Raw genomic sequence first — 21,887 nt, 5'->3', positions numbered from 1 at the left:
AGAGTAGATAGTCAGAAAGATGGAAAAACAGCTTGGGACTTCCACCTGTACAAAGAACAAAAACTAAAGCAATATTTATGGCACTGACATCCAAATCCTTTATCTCCATTCTGAATGCTTAACTTAATCACAGGTCCCATTTCAGCTCTCCCCAATGTTGAACCATATATTAAGTGAGAGGTAAGAGGAAGAAAGACCATCTCTAACATATGTCCTTTAACCCCAAAGCATCAAGAAATCTCTTAAGTGAATGACTTTTCCCTCTGTTATATGCCAATAAAATACAGTAAGTTTTCTACTTATGTTTCCTAAAATGGCAAATACATTTGGTTAAGACACAGTTTTCCAGATTTCTATTTTTTATAAGCTAACTATAAATAGATTTTCGATTTTTTATAAAGAAACTAACTAAACTGCTGGCTAGTTGCCTCTTTAGCATGTAGCTTGTCAATGGGCTGGATTCACGACAGCAGCAGCTTCACCGCAGAGCACAAACTGAACATCACATTCCCAAGGCAAGTATCTCCCTCTTGTCCAACCCCACCAGCACCTTATTATGGCAGTCTGGGCCAAAAACGACAAACAAACCAAAAATCCCATCTGTGAATCAGTCGAGTAGACATGCAACTTGGGCAGTTTCCTCTGCAGATGAACAGTTGGGCTAAGGCCCTTTCTGAGCAAAACAATTTCTGAAGAACTGGAAAGCAAGCAAACTTTGCATAGGTTTGCTAGGAAAGTAATGACAAAGAAGAGTATTTTGTGTTTCCACTTCAGAAGTAGCAACATACCAAAGCCGTCTCTAACCTACCTGTAGCCAACCAGTGTAGCACCAACATACCCACAAAAAACCTCCATTAGATCAGGAGATATAATCAAAAACACCTTCACAGCAGATACAGAAACCTTCACCTACAAGTGACTAGTCCTGCATGTATGCAAATTAATGCTATTTTATACTATACCAGTGCCAAAACCATCACCATTCAGAGGGCAAAACTGTCAGGGACAGAAAAGCATCAACTTGGGCTCCAGGGAGAGCAAACATGCCAAGTCCTTCACCCATGGCTGGGATGTGTTACTGTATTTAACCAGAGACCCCAAATATTTGAAAGACATTTAGTGACATGAAAAATACCTTTTTTTTTTTCCCTGTATCCCAAATACCACATTGGCATATGTAATTATACAGCACTTGAGTTTCTCCGGTATGTTCCTCCTTATAGGCACCCAGAGAGACAAAAGCACCTGGCCAGAAGAGCATTATAAAATGTGATGCTACAAACTGATGCAGAACGCAGCAAACAGGGGGAGCAAGATGTGTATTTCAATTAAGAAACCTCTTCACTAACTCATATAGTAAACTAGAGCCTTCTTCACTTAACATATATTATTAAAACTCAATCTTCAAAGAGATGCAGTGTATTTCCTCCCTCTTTCTCCTGTTATTCACGTCCATACGTTTTCTCAAGATTGAGAGCAGAAAGCATTCATGTTTTAAAGATAATATAGGACTGATTTTCTTGATCAGAATACTTACTTGTTTCTTAATAGAGCAGTTCCTGGATTTGTATTTTTAATCAGTTTCAAGCTACCCACTGAACTGTCAAAAGTTCTTTAGGAGCTTGAATGTTGAAAAATTAACATGAATAAAAGCATTAACACAGTTTTGTCTGGGAGTGCTAATGTTAACTTCTCAAAAGTCACATGAACCCCAAGCAAGGTTCCTCAAACGTGACTACAGAAATCTACATTTGCAGCACAGCTTTATTTTTTCCCTAGACAATGACTGCAGAAAGCAGTCAGGAGACAGTGACCTCCTCCTCTTTTCATCTGGTAAGAGAGAGAATTCCTTCAGATCTTCCCTCAGTGCCTGAATCTGAAGAGACAAGGCTGCCATCTCCTTCCTATGAGCTATGAAATCAGTTCATGAAATTAAAATCCAGCAGTATTTGCCTTCTGTTGTTCGGTGCAGTGCTTGGCATTACTACTGCAGGTCTCTGCACACTATTAACCTCTGAAAACCAGAAGCAATAAGCTTTACCCTGAAGAAGTCTGACTTCTAATACAATGACTCTCTTAATCAGGATTAATAATTGTTTTAAGGATGATCCCCCACAGTATGACAAATACGCCAGCATGTTTTTACAGTAGTCATATTCCTGTCTCCCATGTTTTATACACAATCTGAGTAATATCTATTTGTTTATAGATACATACGAAATACACAAAGTTATTGACAAGCATGTTACAGAACACTCTAACCCCACTCAGAAATGAGAAAATTCAGCTAACAAGCCTACAGCGCAAAGCTCTGCCAGTTCTGACTAGTGCAACACTGAATTATTTATTTGCATGTGCCAGACATGCTGTAAAGCAAACCCAAACCACTATGCCCACATCCTACTAAAGCCAGTTTGTAAAAATGCATAAATATATTGATGGCATTTGACATTTTATAGCTATCCAGCACAGAAGCCTGACTGCACTTCGCATATTTTTATTGGAACAAATTAAATGATTTTGTCCAAAAAGATCTCTTATTTATTCTGCCTAACACATTCTTATTTTACATCTGGACAAACGGGATGCTGGAATAGCACCATGTCTCCGGCAATGGACTGGGCTCACCCAGCTGGCCTAGCACACAAGTATCCTTCTGAAAACTGGAAAGCAACCAAGCCAAATGTATACTGCTAAAAAAAGGAAGCAAAGACTGGTATTCTTTCCTCAAATGTATAAATACATCCATCAGCTTTTCTTTATTGAAACCCTGTGTGCTTCCTCTGCCTTCCCATAGTCAATTTCCAGCCTCAATCTGAGGACCTCCTAGCCCCTATAGAGAAGACAAGCTCTCCCGATGAGCTACTAACCATCCTCTGCAGGCTTTAGCCTGCTTAGGAAGCTAAAGCTGGGGCTCCTTCCTAACACTGCAACATTAAGGCTCCTCTCTCCCCCTGCCCTGCATAGCCACAGGAGCAAACACTCCACACTTCCCATGCTGCCAACATCCCCATCAACATCCCCATCCTTAGCAGTGAGCACAATGAGCGCAGTGGCAAAAGCAGCAGGTTTGGCTTTTAATGTGTCCCTTTTCCTCCTCGGGTGTACACCAGAGCTGACGATGAGGCTGGTTGCAGGTGAGGGACACAGAGATGAGTCCCTGCACCAACTCCAACCCAAGGGCAGACGCACAGGGAGGGCAGAGCAGATGTCAGATGAAACTCCGAATTTGCCCTTCCTGCTAGAGCACAAGTTCACAGACACAGCTGGTGCTGCCGCCTTCAATAATTTGCAGTGGTATAATCAAATTATTACTTTTGTAATGGTAAGAGTTCTGCTTTTATCTAGGATTATACAAACTGAAGCTTTAGCCAGCTCGTGCATGCTGACCGCTTAAAATCAATTTTCTACAGCAGCTGCACAAAAGTTTATTTTCCTACCAGTGGTTCAGACAACACAGGGTGAGATACCCAAGGCAAGTATTCACATAATGCAGCCATGGTATCACAGGAACCGCCTGTACCCCGAGACCATTACCTAACGCTCAGCAATTGTTTGTGTTCTGCATTACAACACATAAAAACTACAGCTTTGGTCTCACCTGCAAGCCTTAAGTTCACTGGTGGCTGTTGTGAATTGGTTGGGCTAAGAGAAGGGGAAGGGATGAACAAGGAAACCCTCTGTAGATCCTCCTCAGCATAAGCCACCTAATACCACAGTGAACTGGATTTGTATCCAACCAACTCCTCACAGTCCTAAATTCGTAGTATATTATTGTGGGAGGTACTTGTCTTCCAAATTAGACCATCAGTTAAAGTGAATCTGGTGACCCTCTGCAGGCCTCTCCTGTATGATGTAGTTACATCCACTGATTACCCTACTTTTCTTCTACCTGTGCACTGCAGAAATGAAACCAGAAACATCACTCCAGTCACAAGGAAGCCGCTTCAATTAAAATGCCATTCTGTATCAGTGCATTTATCACATTAAGTTTGATCTATGCTTTGTCTCACCCCCATAAACACTATGATCAACTCAGATTTGGAAGAAGGCATCTACCACCTAAGAAGCGGGGTAGTGAAGCACGGCTCCAGCTGCCCACTCTCAAACTCAGGTGGTTTTTCCTGATTCACTTTGCCACTCAGCAAACGGGTGCTTGGATTGGGGCAGCTCATCCAGTGACAGCTGGACAACAGGAGCTGGGGACAGACACCTACCAAAGGTGTTACCAAGCTCTGTATCTTGAGTACCACAGTCATTTTGTAGGGTTTGAGAAACCGACTGTGTTTCATTAAATCTGGACTTGCACATGGCAAAAAATCACAGTAATTTGGCCTCAACAACCCTGTGCTGCTGGCTTGACAAGCTGCTGGTTCAAAACCCACAAGGACGTTCCAGCCACCATCCCCAGCCTCCATGTTCATAATAATTAAAGGGCAAATTTGGGAAATTCCTCCAGTCTGTCTCTGTGCTATTCTGGCATTTCTTCCACCTATATAGAAAACGGCTCAGCCAAGGGAAAAGTTATTGTAAGTAGCTGTTAAATCACAGCTCGTTCTTATAGGAAAAATGTAGGTTTTGATTCACTATGTATACCTTCAAAATACTCTATTTTTTTAATTTAGTAGAAATTCAGTTAAGTTTTTCTAAGAGAGTGAGAAAAGATATTTTGTCCTCAAATAAATTGTGCATATTACTACAGTGAGATAAAAGGAGCTTTATATATCACCTGCTAACGTCCACTTCCCCCTCTTACACAAGGGTAAGACTTCCCTACTGAGAAGAGCACCCTAGGAAGTGGATTCACGTAGCCAAACAAGTCAAACCAGCAATAAAATACAAATAGCTCTTTGAAGTATGATTATAAAAATAGGAGATAAATAAACTTAATAAAGATAGTTCTTTCGAAGAAAAATGCTTTACTTTTAAAAACTGCTTTCTATACCTTCTTCCTGACAGTAGATTTAGTGAAACTTACAAGATTGTCACTTGTATGTAACATTGTCAGGATGTTTTTCAGAGATGAAAGTAAATATAAACTCACCACTTTCAGTTCTGGTACAGACCGGCTTAGTGTCCATTCTTGGCTATTTACAAAGGCATCTGTAAGAGTGAACAACATTCAGAAAATTAGTACAACGACATTTAATGGTCTGGCACACAGAATTTCATGTTAAGGCTTTGAGATCAAAAGTCACATTCGACCTTACAAGACTGACAGTCCAACCTGAAAAACACTAGGAGCTTGGATAAATTATACAAAAATTCAAGAATACCAGAAATTAACCTTCTGCAGAATGGAGGCTCTCTGTGTAGCAAGTCTAGCTCTATCCTCTCCACTGGCATTCACAACCTCAAACTAACTCCAGTCCTTCAGGGTTGTGAAAAGACTCTTCCAGTCTGTACACAATTAAACTGCTTCCCATCCACCACAACACGTTTCTTGTCTACAGGAAAAGCCTTGGACTGTTCATCAGGCTCAATGTCAACAACTGCGGTTGCCACCATCAGCTCTAACTTCACCCAGGTAAACGAGAATATTTGTCCATTCTAAAAATGCTATTTTATACTGCACATCATGTTTAATGTCAACAACTGCAACAACCAGTGTCAGTGGTAACACCCCTGCCCAGGGAAGGGAGAATATGTGTTTATTCTAGAAATATGCAATTTTTCAGTAGTACAATCTAGACAGAAATAAACCACAGAGCCATTTACAATACAATTAAATAAAAAGCTACAGTGGGAAGGAGGGGGTGACTTCTGGAAAATTAGCAAGTTAAATTCATCATTCTAGCAACAGAAACAAAGTCCTTAGGGCTACAGCCAGGTCCAGCCTCACTGACAATCCCGCACCAAAAAAAGGAGAAGCAATGCTCTGTTCTTCTACCTCCAAAAACATTTATCATTTTTTTCCTTCTGTAAAGGTCTAGTCAACTGAAAGCAAACAGATAATGACATTTCCATTACAAATTTGAGCAGCATTACAACGAATGCTGATTTAACCCTCTCCAAAACTTTGCAAACCAGACAAACTACTGCATCTCTCATGCACAGAATGCTCCTACCAGGCAGATCAGATGCAGCTCCACAGTAACTAAACAGCACTGAAGAAGTCGCAATGTTACAATCAATTCCTAATATCATAGGAAAAAACAGGTGAAAAGTTACAGCTGCCCCCATTGTCCATAAGCAACCAAAGGTTTTGCAGGCCATACACCAGTCAGGAAAAGGAGAAGCCTATTTCATTACATCTCTGATGCAGACAGTAAAGAAGTGAGAAGCACTTTCCTACCCCAATGGCATCCTCACTAACTTAAGAAACTGCCAGCTCTAAGCAAGCTTTCTAGGGTCTAACTAAAACAATTTCAAAACAAACCTGTATTTTGCATTCTCTCTCTGTTCCCCACTAAACATATTATTTTTGCTTAACATTACAAAGATGTATTAGCCATGATTTAGGAAGCCTCCTCCATCTTTATTTATCTCATCACTTTACATTTCAGCTAGAAATAGAAGCTTGTGTGTAGTAGCAGAACATGTGTATTTACATGAAAACACTTCAAAAAGAACAAGTATTTGGCTATATTACAATCTTGAGCTGACTCCCACTCATTCACTGGAAGGAGCAGGAAAACCAAAGGCTCAGATTAAGATGCTCTTAAGACTGGGGTTAACCTTTTGGTATTCCAGCTGCAAGAGAAGACATCATGGTCATTAGGCTCCTGCTGCACGATCTGAACAAGTCCGATTTGATCAAAACCTGAAGTCCCAGGTTGATGTCTATATATATATATATATATAGACATACATATGTATACCAGTTAAAACAAGTGTCTTATGTTAGTCAGGCCTGACCATGAAGCACCAAACAAATCATTTTTCCACAACCCAATGTTTGCCAAGTCTGGTTTACCTAAAAGGTTTAAGAAAGCAAAAACTGCTTGTAAATATTATTTTTTCCTCAATGAGCCTATCAGCATTTCTTACCATAGGAGGAAACCCACAGATTACTAAATATGCTTGGGAAAAGCAAAATAAGCATTTCAGAACTAAACATCACAACTGCAATTAACAGGTAACAATGACTTGAAGCAGCATGAAATAACTCTAGTTACCCCCTCACTCTGAGCTCAGACAGAGCTGTTTATGTTGCAGTAATAGACAACTGTTTGTCAAACAACATCAGTCTCAGACCAAACCAAGGCTTCAAGCCAAGAAAGGGAAAGATGAGGACAGAGAGGATGGCAAAGGATGAACTGTGGTTTGAAGGACTGCTACAGTCCTCCAAAAACATTTCCCCCTTTTTAAGTAATTCAGTGCAGCTGGAAAACGTATTATTTAGTGTACCAGGTCAGGCCAAAGATTCAGCTACAGCAGTTTCCTTCTACTGGGAAGTCCGCAGAGCAACAAACTGCAGGAACCAAAATGCCTACAGAAACCTGTTAAGGCCTTTAGCATAAGAGGAATTCTTCCCTAACTTATCCTGCCTGTAAACTACCACTTCTTGTGGTTTTGCTTTGAACTATTGCTGTCTTAAGAAGTAGTGGAAAAGGAGCAGAAATTGCCATCCAACCCAACCGTGATGGAGAAACCAACAACCCAAACAGTTGCTTTCCACACAAACCTATTTCTTCAGGACATAAAGTACTGATTTCCCAAGTGATGTTTCTGTAACTTAAACTTCTTTTGTGCATCATTTGTGGAACACTAATACAGATTCACATTTATTTCAAATGCATGAAAACTTGCAAGTGCTGATTCAAATTATATCGTTGCATGTTTAACCCTTGCTCCCTGCTCAGTAAAGATATCAACTAACTTGCACCTACATTTCTGATGCTTTGGATAACCACTTTATTTTCTCTCTAAACGGAACTCATTCATCAGCTGATAATTACACTGATAGCCTCTGTATCACAGCAACATTACATCACGGCTAACAAGTAAAATCCACATTTTATCGCACAAAAACTTGGATATCAGATTACGAAAGACTACTCCAGTTAAGACCGAGTCCATGAAACAGTTTTGATTAAGTACAAATTACATGTAACTGCACGACAGACAATACCCTGCATTCCTCTTCATAACCCCAAGTACCTTTTATATTCCATAGCTCTGTTCCAAAACACTTTTTCCTGACAATTCCAGAACTACAAATTTGTATAGTTTGATGATATGTTTGTACAGCATGATTTGAACAGGCCAGCTTCTCCCTTCCCCATACCTGTGCACACGTTATTCCTTTCTTCATTACTATCTGCAAAAGATGGATAAACAGAGAAAAAATAAACTTGCCACTTATCTGCAAGACTCAGCAGCAGAAAGAGCAAGCCAAGGCCGTACAACATGAGGAGGTCCCAGCTGATCTCCAGATTCTCAGGAGTTGAAGAAAATCATCAGTGTCAGGCAAGTATGATGCCCGACTGGCGGGGGTGTGTGTGCAAGGAACAAAATAGGAGAACTCTCCATTAATGTCAACAAGCTTCAATAAAAAAAAGCAGCACTGGATTTTATCAGCACAGAAGATTAAAGAGACAGGTGAGCAGATCACTGCTACTGCTACCGAGCTGGAGAACTGCAAAAAGTCTACCATTTAAGCCCAGGAGTAGACTCACAAGGGTAACAAGAACATCAGAAGCCCTGTCACTTTTAAAAATAACCTTTAATATTATTTTTTAATATCTGTACATTGCAAAAGCAGAAATTAGACAGGAGAGGCAATGAAAGGCAAATTTCCAAAAAGCCAAGAGGCCAAAAGACAAAGCAGAAAGTTGGCGAGAGGAAGAGTGATCCGGCCCAAGGGCATGGATGATATTCACCCTGCTTGGTCCTTCTTTCATTGAACTGCATCCAGAACCCACACAATGACCTTCCAAAACAAACTCAGACATCCAGTACCCTCCATATGGGAAATACATGCATTTTAATTCTGATCAGCTATAGGGTAAAAGAAATATAATACCACTAACTTGACAAGGTGCTAGACTTCTTGACACAGCTGCCTCCTCCTTTTTGTTAAGTACCCTGTTATTGTTATATACAGGTGTTTTGAGTGTCCAAAACACTTGAGAATATTTGAAATACCATTTTATTGCAAAAATGGGCCTGTTAAAAATACACGCTTGACCTCAACCCAACTAATTTAAACTAAAATTTCACAATACTATTATCTTCAATTTTCAGTTAAATTATAGAAGGCCTTCCATTTCCCTTTTATAAAAAGCAAAACAAAACAAAAAACAAACCAAAACCCCCCAGATTTATTAGGAGATCAACGAGTTAATCTTCTCTCCCCGGTATAATTTAAACTGGCATGTTTACAAGGAATAATGACAGTTAAAAGCAGAACATGTCATGAAACAGCATCTGGTCTCTTATGTAAAAAGAGGTTCAAGTACCATCATTTGTATGGACATCAAAGTACCCAGCTAACCCATGCGGTTCTAGGACAAATGCCTCAGAAAAGAGTCATTTATTCCAAGTTAATCTCAAAACCCATGGAAGTCAAGGTGAAAAGGTCAAATACTCACAGATAGAACATGACAAACAAGCTAGAGGATTTTTTTTTTTAAATAATAAAGAAAGCTAACTTACAGCTCCAACATGACTATGAAACATTGGATGCAGACTGCGGCACGCAAAGCCCACATTGGGTAGTCCACAAACATACTCTGCTGAAGAAACAAAAACCCCACTACTGCATGTCGATTTAAACATATTGGAAGAGATTTGCATAATAAACAGAACCACATGGATGAAGTTGATCAACTGGAGTCTTGTTTACATTACTTTCTGACTTTGGAATTCAAGTGAATTCAACCTTCATATCTAACTACAGACTATACATATGAAATAAATTACTTTTGTCAATAATTAATCACAGTTGTATGTCCTGTTCATTTAACTTCTGCATCAATGATCAAAAGCTTCAAATATGTATGGTGTCAATCATGTATTTTTAAAATGTGCATCAAGAAGATAGTTTAAGTTGCACTTTCTTCACCAAGTTTACTTTTGCACAAAATAGCCTTTATTTTTTTCATATTTCTTTTTCCTAATTTCCACCACCACATTTAGAATTTCTTAGTTTCACTTACACAACATTACATCAAAGCACAAACTACAATAAGGTCCTTGGCTATTTTAAAACCTCAGTTCAGCACCTCGGGTCCGGCCAGGGGAACCTTCTCTACTAGTTCTAATATTAAGAAAGAGGTGTACATGCTGCTTTGGTTCCCCCTTAGCACAACATTGGGGTAAAATCTTGGGACTTGATGGCCACTGCTGGCAAGATTCATGTTCTCCATGGCCCAGCACAGCAAGAACATCTGACTGTTTCAACACTCTGTATATGAAAGTCCTGCTTAGAATTAAGTTTTCCAACAGAAAAACAAATTTCCTTCTGCAAACCCAGCAACAACCACCAAAAACTACATAGATATTAGCAGAACAACATTATTGAGAGACAACATCTTTAAGGTCAATTCAACTGTCCTGATTCAGAAGAGGGGAAGGAAGTCATGTGAAAACGTCAGAATTTTCATAGCAATTACAGAAATAACCACAGGAAAAGCCTGTCTTAGGTGTTCAGCAACCTGTTTCGTCTCATACTTGATTTTTAACGCCGAAAGCCCTCTGCTAACACAAATGAACTGCATCCACCGCCATGGGCAAAGCAGCAAGGCAGCTAATCAGACTACAAAGTAAATACTTTTAACTTAGGCTGATTAGATTTATACCACCCTCGCCATCATTTGGGTCCTTCCTGCTTAAAAAAATTCCCACAAGGCAATGAAATCTATCTGTTGATTAGTATTTTGGGAGAACCTGAGCTGTCCCAAGACCATCACACCAATCTACATCCTACCGCCAGCAGTGCCAGCACAGAAGCCTTTGCTTTGTCCCTCATACTGCACCAGCCCTCGCTCCACTAACCTTGTTTTGTCTCTTATTGTCACTGAAATAGTTCACCCTTGACTAGCAATTTAATCCTGAGAAGCTCACAGATTTCTTTGCGTCTGATTGAGATGAAAACCTAATGGCAAACCTGTCCAAAAGGAGGGATGAGTGAAGAGTAGGCAGATGTCTCTGCAGTATGACATGAAAAGGCTTAAATCTTCCATAATTCTTGGAAAGCTTCTTAGTAAGAGCTTCCCTTAGGCTATCCCAAAGTCCCTTTGCCATCCTTTTAAATAAGGAAAAGCTATTAAAAAAAAAAAAAAAAAAAGAAAAAAAAAAGCCAAGGGATTTCTCTGGAACCCTCAGCAAAAGATCTTTTTCTTTTTGATAAGAACAGGAGCCCTCAAAAATGCACGAAGTTCAAGTACCAAAAACCGCATCACACCCTGATCCCTCCTCAATCATTTCTGCATTACAAGCAATATGTAGAGTTATTTCCAGCTTTGAAATCAAAACCTGAGAGGGAACAGGTACAGGAAAATATTCCTACAAGTCCCCACACGCCCACAAAGCTGCAGATAAAACCACGCATCTCTCTTTTGGAGCCGTATCAAAGGAGCACTTTTAGAAAGCGTTTCCCAAAGCTTGTGTGCTCATTTTCTCAGCAAAGAGGCAAAACATGCCACTTTTGGGTTGAGACTTGTGATACTAATAAAACATGCATTTTTCAGAGGAGGGGTAATCTCCCAGCACACATTCTCTCACACTCAGCCCCCAGCATTTCAAGTCAAAGCATCAACTCAGTTCCAATGCAGTCCAGCAGAAAAATATTCTGCTTATTTTTAAGCTTTGCATAGAATATTATTCGGAAGAGCATGTCACATTTCAAAAGAGCCTTTTTATATATTAATTTTCACATTCATCTTTTACCTGTTTTTTAAATAAAGAAATAAATCGCTCAGCTTTTGATATGGATCCTCTCTGCTTATGCATTCAATTCTGTATACAGTTAAAAGCAATAATAACTAAATTTTTTAGAAAACCCTCCAGATCAGAACCAGGAAAAGTTTTTTCCTCCCTACTCGCTCAGTTTTATAGAATTATAAATTATATGGCTTTCCTCTGTGCTTTAGCTAGAAGTTATTGCTGCAACTATGCAAATCCATAGTTTGAAAATCCCCTTTTTCCCTGAGTTGCAGAAGTGTCATTTCTTCCTTATACGCAGTTTAACCCAAGAGCAGAACTGTGATGTGGCTCTATCCCCTCCCAGCTCCAGCTCAGAACTCCATCCAGGCTCTGGTGAGAGCACCGGGAAGTCACATCCCATCGCGCACAACAGCGTATTTACACTTCATTAACGGGATTAATACACACATTGCAGAAGAAGTCACGAAAATTGCCACAAAGCAATTCAATTACAACCCTAAAACAAGAGGGATTTTTGTGAGCTGCCAGTTTAAACAACTCCCTCACCCCTCCCAGCGTTGTCAGAAAGAATAAAATCCCAAGCGCTCTTACAGTTCCAACATAATTGTTTACTGCTGCTCAGATTCATCACTGGAAATACCTACTTGCTAATTGTAAGACAGAAAAAGCTCTAAGCTCAGCTTCTTTAAGGCGTAAGGCACTTCAACCGAAACTCATTAGAGTCACACGTATATTTAACATCTGAAAAACCATGCCCTGTAACTGAGAAATGCATTAAATAGATATTTAGGTCAAACCCAAAATCTATTTTCCAATAGCAGCTGCAACAGCATTATCCTTTGTGCTGCCATGGAAACAAGAGGAGGACGGGTGATGGAAAGAGCTACACAACCTTCACAGCCAGCGAGTCAGCCCTTCCTAAAATACACTTTCAGGCACGGGAATTTCGGAGCACTTCTCTGCCATCACAGCACTTGGGTTCTGTTTTGAATTTAGTATTTTAGTGCTGCTAATATTTCCACTTTTCCCCTCACCTCTCTTACACCTGTGGCTATATTACACCTCACTGAGCACAAGGCTTTGGGGTGGTTTCAAAGACATTATCTCCATGGCTTCCACAACTGGAGACAGTCCCAGGCTCCTACAACAGGACTGAGATGATGTATAATGTTTGCAAGTATATTCTCAAATCAGCTTTGTACTTAAAGTTTTATATAAAACACCAACAAAAAGATTTGTTTTGTCCTTAAATATAACACAGCTCCAAGCAAGACTAACCATAAAAAAAACTATTAAAAAAACCAACACCTCCCCCCCCAAAAAATATTCCCAGGGAAGAATGTTTTCCATTATAGACACCTTACAGCCTAAATAAATGACACAGTAAACAAGAAAAACTTGACATTCCCCGTATTTTCACAGTGGATCAGTTTCTGGAGGTGATACACGGTTTGTTGAAGAAAAATTAAAATCCCCCATGTAAAACCACTTAAGGCAACTCTGCCATTGGAGAAGCACAGCACACTTCAAAGAGGGATGTTCTGACTGAGGACGAGCAGGATTACAACTTATTTCCAATAAAATGCACATTCCTTAATAATCAGCAGCAGCCCTTGGAGAAATGTGACACTGAAAAATACTAGTCCAGGCTGGCCCCCTTCACAAGAGGGTGATGATGACCACAACAAGAAGTTGAAAGAAATATAAAAAGCAGACGAAAAGAAAATTAAAGCATCGTTGCAGTAAAGCTGTTCCCTGCCCCAGTAAAACTGCAAAAGTAAATGACTGCTTTGAAACTACAGATTATTCTGGGTTTTTTATTGTTGGGGTTTTTGTGTGTGGTTTGTTTTTTGGTGGTTTGGTTGGTTGGGTGGGTGTTTTTAATGAAAGGTACTACCTAAGCACAACAAAAAAAACATCCCAGCAAAAGCAGATTCACACAAAGCAGCCAACCTGCAATAAGTTGGCTGCACCCCCCGTCCGTCCCCCCTTCATTTCCCTGCACGCTGCAGCCTCTTTTCCCAAGCACATGCACTGGGCAAACCCAGAGATATTGCTGCTCTGACACTCAGCAGAGGAGAGGAATAAAAAGCATCCTTGGCTTATATATTTTCTACAATTATATCAGCTAGAGCAATCCTATCAAACACCCATGGCTAAAATCTACCATATTGCTTGATATTCTTGCAACAGGAGAAGCAGCAGAAAGCAGCACTGCTCACGACAAGCACTCTGGGCTGCCCTGATCCCTCAAGTTGTGTCTATGCCCTATGATGAAATATCATTTTTTTCAGGCAATAGACAGCATTTCTGTAAGCACCAAAGCCTCAGAGAATGCAGCTTAAACAAGTAACCATAGTAGTATTGGAATCCAGGAAGAAAAAGAAGCCACTGGAGATGAAATGTTTGGTAAATGTCTTATTTTGCTGGGTCTCGCTAGAAAGCAAGTCAGTGTCAAAGGTGAGGTCTGTTTTATACCATCTCCTGTCTGAAGGGAAGGATGGAGCCAGCACAGGAAAGATTATCCCAAATGCCAGTAACTGAAAATCTGGCAATAAGATTTTGAGCTGTAACAAGCCATGCTCCAGACATCCAGGAGTGATGCTCTTCTTAAAAACCGTTAAATACCAGTGGTGAAAATACAGGACTAAAGCCATGTCTGAGCAAAGATGTCCGAGGTATCCAAAACAAAACAAAAATCATAGCTTACGTTGTCTTGCCTGCCTACAGGCACAAACAAGCAACTAGCCTTTCTTGTTCCAACCTCAAGATTCATGACAAACCTTCCTCCAGCGCATCAAAGATGAAGAGGGACAGCTGATACACTTAGCAAAAGAAGAATGAATGTTATAATACAAATTAAAAAAAAATATTAACTGAGGGAAATAAAAAGAGCAGCATAAATTTATATAGAAAAGGATTCTTCCTTCTGGCTTGCTTTATAAAAAGTCAAAAAAGAGATTAAAAAAAGATAACTGCTTGGCAGGCTGAAAAGACTTTCAGTTTTTCAGATAGAGAAGAATGGCTGTAACTCAAAACCAAAGCAAAAATAAACAAGAGGAACTTAGTGATTACTTGGTAGAGAAAAAATGTTTATGTTACAGGTCAAACAGCAACAAAACTCAATGAAAACCAAGTATGCAGTGAATAAATCAGCCTACTCAGGACTTCCACCACTGGGATTCCACAGAAAAGATTATACTGGGGCAACACCTGAGCATCACCAAAAACTAAGCAGAAAGTGAAGTAAATAGCAGTAAATGAGCAAAACCACAGTAACTCTGGAGGAAAAAAAAAAAAAAAAAAAAGGCATAAGGAGGAGATAAAGGGACTATCAAGTCATGCTTAAGAAAACAGTGACAAAAGCACAAACCCTTAATAGTAGCAAACACCAGACTCTAGATTAATAATCCATCTGCCTTCCTACACTGACACAGGTCGGCAGCAAACAAGAACAGACGAGGTGGTACCACACACCTTGTCCCTGCTCTCCCAATTTAGCTCAACATGCAGTTCAGGCACAAGTAGCCTCTTCACATAAATACAGCTCTTCGTGTATTTTACCTGTCAGCTAATAGCTGTGCATGTCTGCTAAGGACTCACACTCCCAAGGTCCTACAGGGACTCACAGCTCAATTATCTTTTGGATTATAACAAAAGAAAGAATTTATTGAGCTGTTTCTTCATCTGCCTCTTAGAAGTTTCACCAGACGCTTCTTAATTCTTATGTAAGAAGGGATAACCAAGAGCGATTCCATCTTTGCTTCTCTCCTCTCCCACGATGATCCATCTTTGCCTTCCCTCCCCAGGCTGCACTGTTGTGCTTCGCTAGATCAGCTCTTGCCTGGACCAAACCTACTGCCAGTACATCAACTGCTAATCATCGTGAGATTTTCCTGCAATTCTGCACAAGCAGCTCCTGTTTTTTACTACCTTGAATGAACAGTAAATCGGCACCCTCTTTCATCCCCTTCCCCAGGGCACTTCTCAATATCTTAACCAGAAGAGGTGGCAGCACAGACTCCTCCAAGACTTCCTGCTCGGGTTTTTTTCCAAGGGAAAAAAAAAAAAAAAATCAATTTTTTATTCCTATCCATTATATCCTAGTTTTGAAAAAGTTATATACACTAGATGACTCCCTCTCATATCTGATGGCAACTCAGCTCAAGTCTCTAGCAAGAATAATTCTTTCCATCATCAAAATAAACAAGTTTCCTTTGTCCTCCCACGAAGAACTCCAGTAAGTGTGAGGCATGATCTCCCTCATAAAAGTCAAATCCACCGTTGCCCAATACATCATTTCTCTGTCCATCTATTAGGTTTATTCTCAATTTCTCAGCTCAGTGGCTGCATGCTGTAAACGTGACTAATGCAGACACAAGCAAACTTACCCCCCCATCACACCCATGGAGTCATGATGACATCAATTCAGTTAAAAGGGTGTGATGTAGTAACTCAGCTTGCAAACCAAGACTCTTCCACATGCCTGGTTATCAAAACATTCTTCCCTCTCAAGTAACTCACAAGCAAGCAGCGCTAGACAAGACTGTAAAGTGAGCAATGGTGCGATCGAGGATGCTTTATTCTTCTGCATGGTATCAATGATGCCCTGCACCATCTGGTGCAGTCACAGCATGCAGATGCAAAAATATGCAGTATCAAAGTTCAATTACTTCAAAATTGACTTATGGCCTCTCTTGCTTGCCAATCAAAATCTGCGCTCTGGCATCATACGATCATTGATTTACTTTTTCAGTTCTTTAGATTCTGGCTATTGAAAATGGGTCCAGCGTGTTTACACAGAAGTACATCTAGAAAAATATTTCCCCTCTCCACAAGGGAAATTATGACTTGTTTATGCAGTACATTTATGAAAACATTTTTTAGAACTCAAGTCATGTCTCCAAGATTGCTATGCTGGTTGTCAAAACAGAGCCTTTTTTTCCCTAACTATACCGTATGTAATACTGAGTCCACTTTCCCTAACTTGATATCACCCATGCAAGATTTGGAGATGATTAGTGGAAAACACATAAATGAGAGGAATTCTCCAGAGAAATAATCTGATTTTTTTATGTATTTATTAGCCTGATGCACATCTAACGTGTTTAAACAAGGCTTTTGTCACATGTCAAAAAAAATGCGACTGCAATCCAAGGCATGCTCTCAATGGGAATTAACGCTGAGCTGGAACCAACGCAAAAGCCTTAGTTACAGCAACAAGGAAACAATGAAAAGTGGCCCCGTTGTATTTCAATTGCAAATAGATCCTCTAAGATAGAAAGGTTTATTTCTGAGCAGCTGAGATAGAGAACCAAAAGCAGGAAATAGGGGTGGGCGCAGGTATCAGAAACACCCGGTTTGTGTCTGCGTGGCGCTGTCCCCTCAGGTGAGGGGACAAGGTGAGGGTGTCCCCGAGGGCAGCCAAGGACAGGCAGTGTCACCCAGACCCGGCTCCAGCTGCGCACAGAAGCAGTGAAGATACTCACCCCAGGCACCCCTTCAGATGCCCAATTAGTTTTTATTCTCCCATAGTAAGGATAGCATCCAATTACTCAACTTCATTACCATTTTGCCCAAGAGACTGTGAAACCACCAAAACATTGGGACCATCAAAACACCACTAAAAACCTGTGTCTTAACACACTGCACAGCTGAGCAAGAGGCAGGGTCCTGAAGCAGAGAGAAAGCAAAGAAAGAGGGAAGGACTCCACGCTGCCACTACCTTTTGCCTTAAAACTACTTGCAACATAACTGTTAAAAAAGGTAATGTGTGACTAAATGCTCCATTAGAAAAGCAGCTTCCTCCCTCAGCTTCCTATTTAAAAAGGACCTGCTATTACAAGGCACTTCAGATCCATGCAAGTAGGAAATATTTAGTTTTGGAAACTCAAAACATTTGTCAGATGAACTTTAGACTCTGTGACTAACTCTAACACAAAGCGTCTTTCAACTTCCACTCACAGATAGAACTGTGAGTTTGCAGGAAGCTGAAAGCAAGCGAATCAATTGCTGTAATCCCCAAATCTGCAACTATCTCCTCCTAAATCCTCTGCCTTCTCCTCCCTGGCAGCCTGAACCACCTCACCGTTGACTCGTTCAGCACTTTGGAGCAGCAACAAGGGAACCCTGGCAAAAGGGATGCTGCAAACCACAGGTGAGCTCATGTTAAAATCAACCCTTTCCAAATCTCAGCAGTCACCATAACGTTTGAAAGGTCTGACATGTCCCATCAGGTCTGCAAGGAGAGAGAGAAAGAATAATTACCATCATTACTACATTGATTACAAACATTACACCAGCCTTGCTCACATCCCATCTCCCCACGTTATGTGAAGAATTAGTTCAATACCTCGAATCACTGGGACATAAATAGAGGCAGAAGCAGACGTGCCTGTGAGCTACCATGACATTTTATTGGAAGAAAAAAAAAAAATCCAGGCTATACACAAATATCAATTTACTAATACTTCTCCATTTGAGGTTTACAAAGCTGAATTTCATCTTTGCTAAAACTGGTAATATTACATTTTTTAAAAGCATTCATCCAGGAATAAAACTGGTCTCGTTTTTTGGAAAAATCTTGCCCTCTGGCTATATTCTCATTTGTGCTTCCTGGGTGAAGCCAAGAAACTAAAGCATGTTTTCAGAGCTTCATCAGGTTCCCATCACCTCAGGCATGTACTTTAAACTGAAATTATTGTACTAGAAATGGTATCTTTAAAGAAGACCATGCAGAGTTCCGAAATCAGAAAACAACTCAGCTACACCTAAGAGACCTGCACCTTCTCACTCACAAACCTGCTTTAATGCTTTTTGGACCCATTATTTTTATAACACACAAGTGAGCCCCATTAAAACAAGAATTTGGAAAAACAATCCAGTTTTGCTCAAGTCTTCTTGTTGCATCTTCACGCTGTTCTAGCTTGACCTATGACATACTCCAGTGAGCCACGTTGTAAAATGACTCCTTGCTAAACCCTGGCATCCAAAAACTTCAGAAATGAACCTCTCTCTTCATATTCTGTTCACTATTAATGCCATAACCTCCTATTGCCTTTTCATGAGCTGGGAAAAGAATGCTGAAGGCCAGTTGTCCCATCCTGGCTTTTATTATTTTTCACCTTTGTACCACTTCCAAAGGTAAACTAAACTGCATTATCGACTGAAATTCATTATGAGAATTAGTTTTTGTTTGGAAAAAAGAATGAAAGTCAAAAGCACTTAAAGATCTAAAACGCACTTCAAAGCTAACATGAAGGGTGTCAGCCTCTACTTTAGCAACAACACTCACACATGATCTTAAAAAAATAATTAACACCATCAAGTAGAGCCTTAAACCTGTAATAAAACACAGTCATTTGGAAGCAGTACAATGGAAAACCAGAAAGCAAACAGCTACAGCCTACATATCTCAACAAAACCACCCAAAAAGCAGAACACGCTACACTAAATGCACACTTGGAAATCATCAGAGGGACCAGCTCTACCCCTGCATAAAGCTGCTTTGTTGGAGCCCAGTGACACACTGCAAGCTTCATCTTCAGGGTGCAAAAGTGGCAATTTTTCAATTTGAGGACCTTGCCTCAGATTCTGCTAAGCAAGACCGTGCTCTGCAAATCTTCTGGCCTCTCCACATCCCCCTCTGCTACTTGGAACCACTGCGGCTATGACCAGGAAAGAGCAAACCAGAGGACAACACGCACCAGCCAGCCAGATCTCCAATATTTTGACAATCCTATTCTCAGGGACAGCAGTGCTGAGACTGGGTTCAGCATATTCACCCAATTGATGCATGCTGATTTTTTGCAGTCAAAACAAGTCTGACAAATTCTGTTCAACTTTCCATGGTGCTACCAAAAGGTGAAGGGCGGGGACTCAAACTGCCTTTGGGACAGCATATAGAGACAACATGTGCTTAGCACACCAAGTCAGCTACTGGTGCAGATCAAAACAAATTTTTGGCTCCTCCTCCCAGTTTAAATGGATTTATTTTTTTCCCAAGCAAAGGCAGGCACTGGGACAAGCACAGTGAACGCTGCAGCTGCCACCAACAGCTGTTGCAGGCCCTGTCATAGCTACATGATTTTTTTATTTTTAAGCTTAAGTACATAAGAGTTCACATCCTAAATTGAAAACAAAGCAAACCCCAAAATAAACTTCACCATCTTACTAATTAAAAGGGATTCGTTCCTTCAGGAAGGCTGACATGAACCACTGCTGTAGGGTTAAGAACGTATTTTTAGCACAATGTCCTTCCAACATTTTTACTGAGACCGTGCAAGCAAGCCAGAGCCTGACTGCCCATGGAGCGTCATGAAAAGCTCTGTCTAGGAAGTGGGTTTGCATGTAACTTTATTTGAAATGCCACAGGATATTCGCGTAAACCAAACTTCAACAGTACAAGAATTTCTTCTGCAGCACCCAGGTTCTTACTCCCTGCACAGCAGCCACTAAGTGCCAGCACAGACACCTCAGGTGACAAGAAACTTCACAGGCACAGCTGGATGTTACTGATCAAGTCACACCTCACAGAGAAGAGCATTGGGAAGAGCGCTCCTGCTCGGGATGTTCTGTTTAGGGAAATCCAAAACTATCATAGTTTAATACAGAAGTCTTCAAATTAAGCAGATGTGCTTACTAAACATACATTCAGGAGAATAATGGGACAAGACTTTGTCTCCGGCTCTAACTCTAAAAAACTGAGATATTCCCAGCAGTGAAATCTCTCCATTCCACACAACGGTAGCGTTATTCCATCTTTATGGATAAATAAAATATTTTCTTTTCTAAATACCAACAAGAACCAGCAAGGAAAACCTAACTCATTTTATAATCACTGGTTTGGATAAGTGATTCAGAACATCTGAAATACAAGTCTCCAGACCACTTAATATAAGGCAGGGGTAATGCAACATATATCAGCTGGCTTCAATTAACACTTCACCTTTATCACTTGGGAAAGTGAGAACCACCCATTACTCATGCCTCTGCTGACTCACAGGAATATTAATCAGCTTTTAAAAGGTGGTGTTCCACCACGTTATGCAAATTACTGCCAACTTCTGGAGAAAGGGAGACCAGTTTAACAATCTGACAAGATACATCTGTGTATATAACAGAATAGCCACTAAAAAATAAAACTGGAATGAACAGCTCTAGGAGCTTGTAATTATGTCAAAACACAGTTCTTGCAGTTGGTAAAATATGCAGTAAAAAGGCAAAAGGATATGGTTTTCAGGTAATTCATATTGTCCACCTCACTCTCCTCTTAGCCGGACAATAAGATGAATAATACTTCATGACAAATTGTTCACCTTATCTGCCTTGGTACCAGCCTCCAGTGCAAGTGCATAATATTTACATATCATTCAGGACTGGCCAGTTCACTGTAGCTGCAGGTTATCAGGAAACCTAATGGAATAAGAACAGCAAATCATGCTGCCCTTTCCTCTGGCAGAAGCTGTAGAACAAATAAAACGCTAAGAAAAAAGCAAAAAGGCATGCAGCAATTTCATGCAGGATCATCTTGCTAGGCTGCATTACAAAATTGAAAGCTGAACACAAGCCTAGTGTTTTTATCAAAATGTCTGGACACCAGACATTTACAAACATGAACATTTACCTCCCGCTCAGGTCAAATCACCCTCCTCTGTCAAGCCCCCATCACTGCTGCCTGCGGCCGGTGCCTCCAGGCCCTGTAAATGCTGCCTCCATACCAGCCAGATGCTTCTCCTAAGATAATTTTAATTAAACCTGCTCATCATTAGAGCTGATGTACATGCTCAACATGCCCTCTTCTATCCTATACACCAAGTATACATATCAGTAATTGTTTGCATCCCAGTTTCTAAATATCTAAGCAAGGTGTATGTATACAATCAGATATGTTTGTCACACACAGTCTGAAGTGATTATCATAATTGGAAATTATGCCAAGGCTACACTGGAGAAAGAAAAAAAAAAAAAAAAACAAACCACAACTCCTAGATTATGTTACCGATTAAACAGCTTTGGGCATCATAATGCACAACAGGAAAGAACAAAATTATCTA

General features: G+C 40.3%; 1 protein-coding gene across 7 annotated transcripts in view; it reads right to left on the bottom strand.

Moving 5' to 3' along the window:
* AGAP1 (ArfGAP with GTPase domain, ankyrin repeat and PH domain 1) overlaps positions 1-21,887 on the bottom strand; it is a 365,836-nt gene that overhangs the window by 250,476 nt on the left and 93,473 nt on the right. For all 7 annotated transcript variants that reach the window (XM_082055530.1, XM_082055531.1, XM_082055532.1 and 4 more), the window contains exon 2: positions 5,045-5,103. In XM_082055530.1, coding sequence (XP_081911656.1) covers positions 5,045-5,103 — 59 coding nt within the window. The remainder of the gene's footprint in view (positions 1-5,044; positions 5,104-21,887) is intronic.

Source organism: Streptopelia decaocto (assembly GCF_964273445.1).
Source record: "Streptopelia decaocto genome assembly, chromosome: 6".
In the NCBI taxonomy this organism is placed as follows: domain Eukaryota; kingdom Metazoa; phylum Chordata; class Aves; order Columbiformes; family Columbidae; genus Streptopelia; species Streptopelia decaocto.
The sequence above is the reverse complement of the archived record's forward strand: the minus strand, read 5'-3'. Positions and strand labels throughout refer to the sequence as shown.